Raw genomic sequence first — 12,236 nt, 5'->3', positions numbered from 1 at the left:
AGATCATATGAAGAGGGCTCAAATCCTTAAAAGTAGAGATTAGGACACAGAGATGTACAGAGGGGAGACCTCAGGAGAGCGCAGGGAGGAGGTGCTCTTCTGTAAGCCAAGACGGAACCAGCCCTATGGATCACCTTGGTCTCCAACTATTAGCCTTCACAAATGTGAAAAAATAAATTTCTGTTCTTTCATCCACCCAGCCTGAGGCACTTTGTTCTGGCGGTCCTAGAGAACGGATACAGCTGCCTCTCAAAATTTAGCGTACCTGCACCTTATGCTGTGGAAACTTCAATTCTAGTTCTGTGTCCCTGGGAAATTCTTACACAGATCCTTAAGGGGACACGTATGAAGAGAAATGTTTACTGAAGCATTACTTTCGTTGGCAGAAAGCAACTGGTATGTCTACCGTGACGGATAAATCATGCAGGCTTACTGTGGGGCAGTGGGCGGGAAGCAGAAGAGCCAGATTTAGATGTAGCCGCATGGATACAGCTTCAGAATGTAACACAGAGTAAAAAAAATGGCATTTATACAAATTAGAAACATATGTGCACAAAATGATGACATATACTCCCAAAGATCCATGTCAAATTCATCTGAATGGTTGCCTATAAGGAGTCAGAAGTTAGGGAGTTAGGTAAATACAGAAGACGTAAGAGACACGGGTTCGATCCCTGGGTCGGGAAAATCCCTTGGAGGAGGGCACGGCAACCCACTCCAGTATTCTTGCCTGGAGAATGTCCATGGACACAGGAGCCTGTCCCCTGACAGGAGGACTATACAGGGCTATAGTCCCTGGGGTCGCAAAGAGTCGGACATGACTGAAACGACTTAGCACGCATAGAGAAAATAAGGAATTAAAAAAACCCACCAACCAAAAAACAACAACAAAAAGAGGACCAGCTAGAGTCAGCAGCTAGGTCTGAGAGCCCTGGAAGAACCAGGGGGTCTGCGTTGCCCCTGGAGATCTTTCCAGGGTGCCCTGGCCTGACTGGACTTGACGGGTTGACAGGGCCTGCCTCTGGGTCCTCCGAAGACCTGTGTGCTCCTGGAGTGTTTCAGCCTCCTGGGCTCCACTGGGGAGCTTGAGCCAAGCCCAGGGGCTGTATTGGGTAGGGATGGTTTCTGGGACCCATGGGGGCAGGGGGAGGAGAGAGAACTGAGAGGAGGGGGTTGCAGAGAGGGAACGCAGGTGGGTGGGAGCCAACTCTGGCCGCCAGGGACCCTCTCCTTAGATTCAGGCTGTCTGACCAAGAGTTTCCTGGCGGAGGTTCTTTCCCACAGGAGGCACTCCACTTAAGGGCTCTCACGGGGACAGCACACAGCTGCAGGGGACAGAGGTGCACCCAAGGCGAGTCTCCCTCCCACCCCATAAATAGCCTGTCCTGGCTCCAGGGCCAGCAGAGTGAGCCCTGGGGAAGTGAAACTGGAGGGGGCTGGAGCTGGGAGGCAAGAAGGGGACCAGGACCATGCCTGCCCTGAGGGGTTGTTCCAGGCACATTTTCTGAGGCCCCAGGGATGAGAGCGAGGGCTGAAAGCAAGGAACACGGGGCCAGAACAAGGATGCACTTTCTCACAGGGCTGTCCAACAGCGCTCGGGGAGGTCGTGAGCACCCCACCACGAAGGTGCGCAAGCAGAGTTGAGATGACAAGATGGGACCTTGGAACATACCGTTCCCATCTCAAAGATACTGTCTCGTTCAGGGCAGCTGGTGTCCACGAGGACATTAGCCTGTCTCCCGGAACGCCTCTTGTCGTGTCCAGCCCATGGGGTGAGCCAGTCGCCAGTTGCAGGAAATAGCCTGTGCCAGCGCCCATTTGAAGAGTAAATATTAGTCTTTTCAAGAGCGGTCTGTTCTCTGTCACTTGGCACAGAGGACACTGAACCGGTGTTGGGTGTTGGGGGGGGGTTGCCTATTGGCCCCCACACCCAGATGGAATCTCTGGACCGGGTTACTGCCACAGTGTAGCTCCAAGGAACAACTCTCCCCGTGTCTGAGCAGGTATCCCCTCCCAGTGACCATGCGAGCTGTGGGCGCTGGAGCCCCTGCTTAGGGGAGGTTCCAATAGCATTGAGGCCCCAAGGCCCAGGATGTAGCTCTCACATACTGTCAGGGCTGCTACTGCACATGCAGGGGACTGGATCTTTTGACCTGGACCTCAAAGTCTCTGGGCCCCAGTTCTGACTTATATGGTTTAAAATCCTCTGATGACCAGGAAAGGGAAACCGCCTGTCACCACGCCACCCTTTGGGGTGACCTTGTCCAACCACCCCAACCAACAGAGCGCCCCTTCCCCAAGCCCGTCTTGCCTTCTTTATTCTATAATTTTCCTCTCTTATTTATTGACTCCTCCATTGGAGGCTCAGCTCTGTGAGCACAGGACCTCTGCCTTGGTCTCTGTTTAGAACAGTGCACACAGCAAGAGCTCAGTCACTATTTGCTGAGTGAACAGAATGACGTTAATACTGTGAAAATAATAAACCGGTATCATTCTCTTGCCCTAAGCCCTGAAATCACACTACTTTGAAGCCCTTCCACCATGACAACCAGGGAAGGGGTGGGGATGGGTGAAGCCATCTCTGGGAACAGGGAGGATGTGGGGAGGGGGGGATGGAGGGAAGGAGGATGAGGGGCTGAGGATGGGGGGAGGATGGGGTAGAGGGTGGATTGGGGGAGGAAAACCCAGCTTCAGCTGGTGAGTGGTGGGAAGAGGAGGGGACACATCTCTCAGATGCTTGTTTAGGTTTCATTCTCTGGGATAAAAGCTTGAAGGGAAAGGAATTGAAAACTGAAGCTAGAGGTGGGTGTGTCCCCCTCTGCATTGGAAGATAGCCTCCCCTGCCCCCCCACCAGGCAACCTGTGGTTCTCAGGAGGCCCTGCTGGGTAAAGACAGTGGAGCTACAGATTTGAAGGCAAGAAGGTCAGAGTAGGCACCTTCTCTCAAGCCTCCTTCCACTCCCAGAGGCCTGGAAGGTTCCAGAAGTTCCTCTGCTCCATGGGGCATGGGGAAGGTGGCTGAGTGGGGACCTGTGGGCCTGTCTCAGCATTGCTGGGCCCAGTGCAGAGGTGAGAGCAGCTCATCCCCAGGGTGGAAATGGAGGGATGGCTGGGGTTGGAGCGGTCTGAGGAGCCAGAGTGAACTGAGATGGGGCCTAGAGCCGGGAGCACAGGCTGGGAGTCCACGAGCGCCTGGCCACCGTGAATGTCCACCGAGACCTTAGAAGACTCTAGCCTAGTTTGTGCCAGGCTTCTTTCTCTCCTGCCACAAGGCCGCCTGTATTGGGCTCTGCCTCGTGTCTTCTTCACCCGCCTCTGCCGTTCCTGCAGGAAAAACTGACCCCACCTCAGCTGTCCCACACAGCTCTTGCTTTCTGCCCCAGGGCCTCCAGAGTCATTGTGGGACAGCTGCAGGCATCCACTTACACTCAGTCCTGCCCTGCCCAGCAGTGTGAGGCACTCCTTGGAGGGTCCCCGTGGACACGAGTTCCCACTGGCAGAGCGGTGACCAGCTCAATAGCCCCCTGGAGTATTGGCGCTCTCAGTTTCCCCGTGTCATATTTCTCTGTTCCCTGTTCCTGGTTCCTGGTCATGGGCTCTGATTTCTGGGGACTCAGGCCGCAAAGTCACCTGAGCCTCTGTGCTAGAAATGGCCCACTGGCCGTTGGTGTCCCCTCCCTGGCCCCCTCCATATTTCCCTGGGTTGCAGGGGCTAGAAGGCCCAGACCCCCCGACTGCTGAGAATTCAGATGCAACTTAGAGGGAGGCTCTTTGGGAGCAAGTGGAAGGCAGAAGGGGAGTGGGGGCCTCTCTTCCTGTGGTGTGGTGGCTGCTGGGTGGGATCTGGCAGATGTGAGTTTTTGCCACAGCAGCATACTCTGCTCCACTTCCTTGTCACCAGTTTAATGGGTGTGCAACTCGGACACTGACAATAATTTCCTTCAAGGTAGTAGCTGGGGTGGTGTGACCACAAAGCTAGGAGTGCCCTAGTTTTCATTCTTCCAAACTTTTATACGTTTGTTTACTTTCCTACTTTCAATCTCTTTCTGGGACTTCCCTTGTGGTCGGGTGGCTAAGACTGTGCTCCTAATGCAGGGGAATCTGGGTTCAGTCCCAGGGAACAAGAACCCAAATGCTGCAACCAAGACCGGGTACAATTAAGTAAATACACAAATGATAAATGTTTAAAATCTCTTTTTGCACAGAGACTTAGAGTGTTTTCTAGGTCTGACCACTGACCCATCACTGGTTTGGCTTCCTCCCTTCTGCCATCTACCACACCCACAGGCTTAGATGGAGGGAATCCAGAAGGCCATACACTTACCCAAAGAGGCGTCCCAAAGGAGACTGAGAGTCAGACTCTGTTGGTTGCCTACTCAACAGCTATCTGCCTCTATCAGATCGATCCTTCCTCCTTATTAGATCGACTTGCCTCTGAAAGCCTGGTCTCTCTTACAGCCAGGGCTTGCGTGTGTGACCTAGTCCTAGCCAAGGGGCCTGAAGAGAGTATATAGAAAGTAGGTTCTGGGATAGCTTATTTTCCTGACAAAAAAGAGACACACAGGAAGCACTCTCCTCCCTGCCAGTGAATGGGGTCCTGTGAGAATGTGATGCTTGGAGCAACAGCAACCATCTTGCAATCAAGAGACAATAAGTCTGAGGACAAAGGTCAACACATTGAGGATGGTAGAGTGGACAGGAAACATCTAGGTCTAAGTTGACATTTATTGAGCCTCTGAATTAATCTTGGAGCTCCCTACTTCTAGTGGGCATCACCCTGGCAGGACCCCTTCCCTCTGGGCCACATAGAGGCTGGCTCAGAACTCTTCAAAGTTTTTTCCATGCCAATATGCTGAGCTCAGAGACACTGGGACCTCTGGGAGCTGGGCTGGGACTATGGTGAGGCAAGTGAGGCACTGTTTTTGGATGCAAAACTTAAGGGGGTTGCAAAAAACTCAGTGGTAATCAGGATAAGTATTTTAATGCAATATTAAAAAAAATCAAAACTAATGTCAAAGCACAAAATGAGCAAAAAAAATCAAGATTTTGAAATAAAGACAATAAAGAGTCAGGCTCACCAATTAGGTCTGCCTTTAGGTTTCTGTACAGGGCAATCAAAGTGAATCTGACCTATGACAATTCATATAATGAAGCAGGGTTCTGGGGCTGTGAGAACTGAGTTAAAGGCTGGGCTGCACTGATGACTTACTGGCGATCCCAAGTCCCTTCCCTCCTCTCTGGATTTCATCTGTCCTGCCTGGGGGCTGGGGCATTGCCTGGATGGCCTCCTGACCCATCTTCCTCATCCTCCCATGGCCTGCAGAGGGTTCTGTCCCTTTTTCTGGGAGGCTGCGTCTCCCAGGCCATCGACTCCTGGCTATTAATATCTCAGCCATCCCTGGCCTGATCAGGGTGTTTAATGACTGCCAGCTGTGGCTCCGGCCCCCTCCCCCGGGAGAGATAAGAGCAGTTCCTGTTCCCACATGGAGGGAACAGCAAGGAGCGGGGGGTGCGGGCGTGGGGTCATTGCCCGTTAAAACAGGCCCTGGGCAAGTGATGGGAACTGAGGCACTGATACCAGCTCTTCACTCCAACCACCCCTGCCTGCCAACCAGATGGAGGTGCCTGGGGATATAGACTCCCTGAGCCCACCCCCAGGGGCTGCTCTGGTCTCCCTACCTCCTGCCTGGGCTCTGGCCCCTTAGATCAGGTTCCAGCAGTCTTGGGTCTTCTCCCAGGTACCCCACAGACCTTACTTCAGCATGTTCCAAACCAGGTCCTCCCCATCTGGATGATGGACTGGCAGCTTTTCCTTGTCCCGCCCTTGGGGTTCTTCTCAGCAGCCAGAGTGGCCTGCCCAAAACCCACCCTCTCCCTTTGGCTTCATTTAAGAAGCCCCTACTGAATTCCTGCTGCAAAGAGCCCCCTCATACTTGCTTACTTGGATTCAGGTGATTCTGGCACTTCTTCTGTTCCCTTGGAATCTGGCGACTCCTCCCTAGTTCTCAGGAAGTATCCCTCACCTGGAAGATGCTCCTTATCCATTCTACTGGCAGACTAGTCACCTCCTTGGGCATCCTGTCCTCCGGAGTGGTAGGAGTCATCTACATGATGGCAGTCTGTGCCAGGATGGTGGGGGCGCTACTTGTCTTCCCAGAGTGAGCCCACCTGAGTTATCTGGGCTTTGCCCTTAGGGTCTGGGGTCAGATGTGGTCAAGGGCCAGGGCCTTGCCTGCAGGCTACCAGAGGTCTGGTTCTACCTGGGGTCACAGCTGGGTCCGAGGCTGGAAGCACTGTCACAAGGGCTTGGTTGGAGGGCCCATCCTGGGTCTCTTTCATCCCATGCTGTCTCTGGGATCATCAATCCTGTGTCCTCACCACCTCCTCTCTCTCTTGAATCTCATTCTGAAATGGATTTGAGGGAGAGAGGCCTGACCTCTTTGTCACCTGGCCTTCTGGGGAGGGGCCTCCACTCAGGTATTTGGGTCCCTAAGGCTAACCTTGGTGAAGTCCTCGAGGCACCCACCAGGTGGCGATAGAGATGAGCTGGTCTGGTCTGATCGTGCCCAGAAAGGCAGGAGAGGTACTGGTGAGGGGTGCAGGAGAAATTCTGCTCGTGGTCACCCCTATTCTACTCCCAGTTCATATACAGCCTAGGATGTCTGCTCATGACCTCTGCTGGCCAGGAACCGTGTCTCAACTTCTCTCCATTCCTGAATGCCCCTCAACCCCTGCCAGGAGGGGGGAGTTGTGGGGTGGCAGGGCCCCACCTCTGTCCTTTTTTTTTCTTTGTCCCTGTCTTGGGTCTCTCTCTCTTTTTCCATCCTCCTGGATGATAACTCTGCTTCTCTTCCCAGATATGACTCACTAATGGAGGGATTTTAGGCAGAGTGGTGGCTGGGCCAGGACCAGGCAGAAAGTTTGCAGGAAGGGGAACCCAAGGAGGTCAACGGGAGCAATGGCTTTGAATCCATCCGTTGCTGACCAGCATCATCTTCTTCACCCTGCAGCCTCTGTGTTTAAACCTATTAGAGGCATTGTCTGTTTCTGGTGACACTTATTCTGTCCTCTGCCACCTGGAGAACGGCAACATGGTCATCTCATGACCTGCATGCTCTTTGGGTGTCGGTGCCCAGACGTAACCACTTCTGGGACTGCGGACAGCTCTGTCAGCTGTCTTGTATAGTTCCAAGAATAGAACTGTCTCTTCTTGGTTGGATTTAGGGGGCAGGGGGACACAACAAGGACGGGATAGAACTTCACCACCCTCAGAGGAGAGAGGAGGGCACCACTGAGCAATATGTGAGTTGAGAGCCCTTAGAACCGTGTGTTCCTCACATGGAAGCCAGAGGGGTGGTGGCGTCTGACTTCGGTGACGATTTTGACCAGCCCTCCTTGGAATGGGGGGTGGGGGGATGGCCACGAGTTGGAAGCTGGTCCCCATTTTATCCCACATGGGAACACCAACCACCAGGAAAACCAGGCTAATCCAACCCAGTGTTTATTGTTGCACAAGGCTGTTTGCAGTCCTGAGGGGATCTTCTGGCTGGGGCGTGGGTAGCAGGCCGTGTGGCCACAGGGGTGCAGGGAAGATACAGGCTGTGACAACCCCCAGGCTCTTGTCCAGAGGATACACGGGCCAGAGGACTCCTCAGCCACACTCCGGGGAGAATGGGAATGGGGTTTGGGGATGGTGCTAATAATGATACCAATGGTGATACAAATAAGCAAGAGGATCCCGCTGGTTACAATATATAAAAGGCAGCATAAAAGTCTGTGCTTTCACTTTCCCATCAGCAAGATCTGAGTTCAAATCCTGTCTGTGTGACAAGGTGAGGTCCCTGCTCTGTGTGAGGCTCGCTGTGATTTAGTGCCCACCTTGCTGGGTTGCTGTGAGGATGAAGGGGCCTGTGAGCGTCCATCATCTCTGAGCCTGGTGCTAATAGTTGGCACACAGGTGGGCAGCTCCCATAGCCCATGAGGATCGGTAGGGCTGGAGGTAATCTACTGGAATTGGTCCAGCCATCCCGGGGCAACTCCACCTTAGCAGGGACTATGGAGATAGCTGCCCTCCCCAAACTAAAAACTCCTTGTTTACAACCGCACCTGCTGGAGGCAGAAAAACTCATTCACTGCGAAGAGCTGGCAGCTATGAGGAGGCACTGAGGGAGGGGACCGCATGTCTGGAGAGATGCCTGAATGGTGATGCTTAACCCAAAAGAACCTGATGTCAGCGGTGGAACTTCAGGCACTGTCCAGGTGGTGGTGGCAGGTGACCTTTCGGGGCAGTACCCTTGTCGCCTGAGATAACAGCACATTCCCAAATGCACTGTCTGGGGATAGGCGGTGGCCTTTCTCCGATGGCTCTCGAGAGCTACCGGGGGTGGAATCAGGAGAATATGCAGGTTTCTTGCCCTCGATTGGAGGAGGGAGTCTTTGGGGGGCGGAGTCTGAAGACTGAGCTTCACCCCACGTCTTCCAGGTAGGAGCTTCCAGTGTTCCTCCACCTATGTACCCTCGTCCTCCAGGCAGGCGCAAAGGCAGCATTCTCCAGGGGCTTCCGGACAGTGATCTGGGGGCCCTGGGAAGCCTCCTGAGCTCAGGGCTGGGGCTGACCTCGCCCGAGAGGTCTCTGTCCCCGGTGCCGCGCGGGGTGGCGGGCGGTGCCGGCGAGAGGGGTCGCCCACCCGCCTGGGCACCTGGCGGTCAGACCAGGGAGACTTCGGCCTGGAAGCTGGAGGAGCGGCCCGCACCCGGGCTGACGCGGGTCAGCATGGAGACCTGCGTGCTGCATGTGGCCCCGTTGCTGCCTGCGGACGGGTGCTGGTATTTGGGGTCCCAACCCAAGACGCCCTGCAGGTGCCAGCGCCGCCACTTCCGCCGCAGCTCTGCCTGCACCTGGGAGAAGGGAGAGTGGTCAGGCCCGCCCCAAGGAAGCCTCCTGGCATGCTGACTGGGCTGTACTCCATCTAGGATGCGGACCCGGTCAGTCATATCCTCTTGAGGAGTCTAATGTGAGGGGCCAGAGGCTACTTTGGGCGCTGCAGAGATGGGACCTCCTTGGTGGAGCCAGGTCAAATCAAGCGATTGGAGTTGAGGGAGGTGGGAGCCAGAGAGGATCAGAGAATGCAGTCTAGGGAGGGAGTGGGATGCTGCCTGGGGTGGCTGTACTGTAGTCTCCTGATCCTTGCCTTCTAAATCACTTGAACTCATCCAAGTAGATTTTTTGCTTTGTAACCAGGCTCCACAGTGACTCAACCTTCTCTTGCTGCCTCCAACCATCCCCGCTCACACTGCACATAGCCACCCAACACAGCACTTCTCACATTCTTCTCTCACGAATCACACGAATCCCCGGAGATTTTCTTAAAAGCAGATTCAAAGTCAGCAAGTCCGGGGTCGTCTCAGAAATCAGCATTTTAAGCAAGGTCCTAGGTGCCATCACTGACGAACTAGTCTGAGGACCACCTTTGGCATAGCAAGGTTTGACCCTTCTCTGCTCTCCACATCAGGGCTTTTGGACCCTGGGGCGACGAGACTCTGTTCCCTGGCCCCCAAGGTCTGGGAGGGGCTTACCTCGCCATTCAGGAAGCAATAGAGGATGGCCACCACGAAACCCTGGGGATGAAGGGAGCAGGAGAAGTGAGGTAGATAGACCCAGAGAGCCCCAAGCCCTGCCCTACCCGTGTTCCCTCGGTTAATCAAAGGGCTAAACGTAGAGTAGGTGCTTAATAGATACTTATTACAATGAAAAGATTGGCACCTAGGGGCAAGAGGCCAAGGCTCCAGGAGAATCCCCTCCCTTAAAGCCCAGAGAAGAATGCAGCCTTACGTCCACAGTTCCTACCTGGAAAGAACCCACGACGAGCTCAAAGACCAGTTTCACTTCAGCCTTAAAGTTGTCGGGGAAGAAGGCGAACATGATGTAGTGCACGCCAAACAGGGGGATCAGCAGAAGGGTGGACTTGGCCAATCTCCTGGGGACAGGGGAGGGGCAGGCAGTGGGCATGCGTGTCCACACATGTGGCCACAGAAGACAGGGACAAGGAGCAGGATGTGTGAGGATGGGCTGTGGGTTCTCGCCAGCCCTTTGCCCACATATTTCTGTTCTGTATCTGCAGTGCCTATATCCTCATGCCCCCCGGGCGTCCTCCCCTGGACAGGCTCATGAGAGACAGAATGTAACCCCTCTATTTCACTTCCTGGAGGAGAGCACATAAAGGAAGGCCACTGCTGAAAAACCCTAGGATGATGCGTAATAGTGGTTATTTCAGGCTCCATGGCCACTAATGGGGATATTAAGCAACGGGACATCGTGGTTTGTTTTTCCCTGGTCTCAATTTCTACAATCTGTACAATGGGGTGAGTGTATGCTCAACACGGTCAAGTAAGAGAAGTGGTTTTTCAGTCTCTACATCGTGTCCAGCTCTTTGGGATCCCATGGACTGCAGCACACCAGGCTTCCTTGTCCTTCACTATCTCCCAGAGTTTGCTCAAACTCATCTCCACTGAGTTGGTGATGCCATCCAACCACTGTAAACTCGGAAGTGCTTTGGGTGCTACAAAGTGCAATGTTTTCATGAGAGACCAATGCTTTATTGGAATTTGAGGGCCTTTGGGAAGGAAGGCTCTGTCCAAGGTCACTTGGGAGGATGGTGGGTGCTCAAGTTTGTGCTTGGTCACCAAGGGTGACTCAGGGTCAACTAGCAAAGGCCTGTCTTTGGCTTCTCTGCTGTGTCCACTTCCTCAGGAGTTGCTACCTTCTCTGGGATCACACCCCTTTCCCCCCGCCTTCCCCTGACCAATACACGCAACCCCAGCATTCTCCAAAAGACCAGCTCTTCCTTTACCACCCTTGCGTGCTCAGCAGGGTCCACACTCACTTGAAACACCTCGCCGCTTTCCTGTGGAACAGGGCTCATCCTGGTTCAGTCCTCCCAGCCCCCTGACCTGATAGCTGGTCCAGGCAGCGTGAACCCACAGTCCTCTGGCTGGGAGAGGTCTGAGGGGTGGATGTGTCTCTGCCTTTATCTCTCCTGCCCTGGCAGTCAGTCCAGGGGAGCCTAGCCCTGAGTCTAAGGACCCACAGCAAACTGTGGGCAGAAGAGCTGGCCTGGCCCCACCCACTCCTTCCTGGACCTGGTTCCCCACCACACCAATATCCCCAGCCCTGCCCACCGCTATCTGGCTGCAAACCTATCCCACGCACCCGCGACTGGCAGATGGAGGCTTTCTTTAAACTGAAGGCTTGTGGGGAGGTGGAGAGTGGGAGCTGACAGTCCCTCCACAGGGAGCTCCATCTTCCACTCCCCCCACCTCTTCTGCCTGCCGACAGCTGTTCAGTTTCCACCTCACCCACGTGGACCTGGCGATGACCGGCTCGCTCTGCCTCAGATGCAAGCCCTTTTGAGCAGTTGTACGTTTGGGGGAAACAAGGCCCTGCAGGCAAAGTAGAGGAAGAGGGGGCACAGGCCTGCTGTGCTAGCCCTCCGGCCCACTGCAGCCCCTGAAGGGCCTTCCTTTCTCAGACTGGAAGGGAAGCCCCGCCTCCACACCCAGCAGGAGGGAGAGCTGTCACACCAGGAACTCAAGTCGTCTTAGTCTCATCAGAGAGAATCGCAGGATTCCAGAATAGAATCCTAAATCCAGCAGCTCGTGACATTCTTTCTAGCCAGATTAGAACAACAGCACAGATTCCCCAGAGAGAAGCTGGGCCCAGGAGAACATTCTAGAATCCCAGCACTGAAAGGCCCTGGTGGGATGCCCCAGGTTTGCCTTGTCTGTGTGGTGCATATAATCAATCTCCTGTTCCCATCTGTGGGTGTACAAACCGACTCACCCTCCCACAGCCACCCGCTTTGGGTTTCTCTAGTTCTGTCTTCCAGCCTAATTGTTCTCATGAAACCTGCCGGTTCTCTCATCCCCACAAGCACAGGAATGCCCCTTACACCTTTCAAGCAAGGCTATGACCTCTGTCCCCACGGGCAGTGTGCCCTTGCCCTGCCATGGTGATGTGCTCCCAAACCTTTGAGGAGGAGGGAGTATGGGTCAGTTTCCTCATCTGTGAAATGGGTATGATTTGGAGGCGACTAGGAGAAGGAAATGGCAACCCACTCCAGTATTCTTGCCTGGAGAATCCCATGGACAGAGCAGCCTGGGAGGCTACAGTCCATGGGGTCACAGAGAGTCAGACATGACTGAGCGACTCACACTTGGAGGAGACTATATGGATGGAA

The 12,236-nt window shown here is 54.3% G+C and overlaps 1 protein-coding gene across 4 annotated transcripts in view; it reads right to left on the bottom strand.

Moving 5' to 3' along the window:
* Nucleotides 1–7,485: 7,485 nt before the first annotated feature.
* VIPR1 (vasoactive intestinal peptide receptor 1) overlaps nucleotides 7,486–12,236 on the bottom strand; it is a 31,872-nt gene continuing 27,121 nt past the window's right edge. For all 4 annotated transcript variants that reach the window (XM_019984962.2, XM_019984961.2, XM_019984959.2 and 1 more), the window contains 3 exons: nucleotides 9,848–9,977; nucleotides 9,577–9,618; nucleotides 7,486–8,898 (listed from right to left, as the gene is read on the bottom strand). In XM_019984962.2, coding sequence (XP_019840521.2) covers nucleotides 8,707–8,898; nucleotides 9,577–9,618; nucleotides 9,848–9,977 — 364 coding nt within the window. In that variant the 3' untranslated portion in view covers nucleotides 7,486–8,706. The remainder of the gene's footprint in view (nucleotides 8,899–9,576; nucleotides 9,619–9,847; nucleotides 9,978–12,236) is intronic.

Source organism: Bos indicus, chromosome 22 (genome assembly GCF_029378745.1).
Source record: "Bos indicus isolate NIAB-ARS_2022 breed Sahiwal x Tharparkar chromosome 22, NIAB-ARS_B.indTharparkar_mat_pri_1.0, whole genome shotgun sequence".
Taxonomy (NCBI): domain Eukaryota; kingdom Metazoa; phylum Chordata; class Mammalia; order Artiodactyla; family Bovidae; genus Bos; species Bos indicus.
The sequence above is the reverse complement of the archived record's forward strand: the minus strand, read 5'-3'. Positions and strand labels throughout refer to the sequence as shown.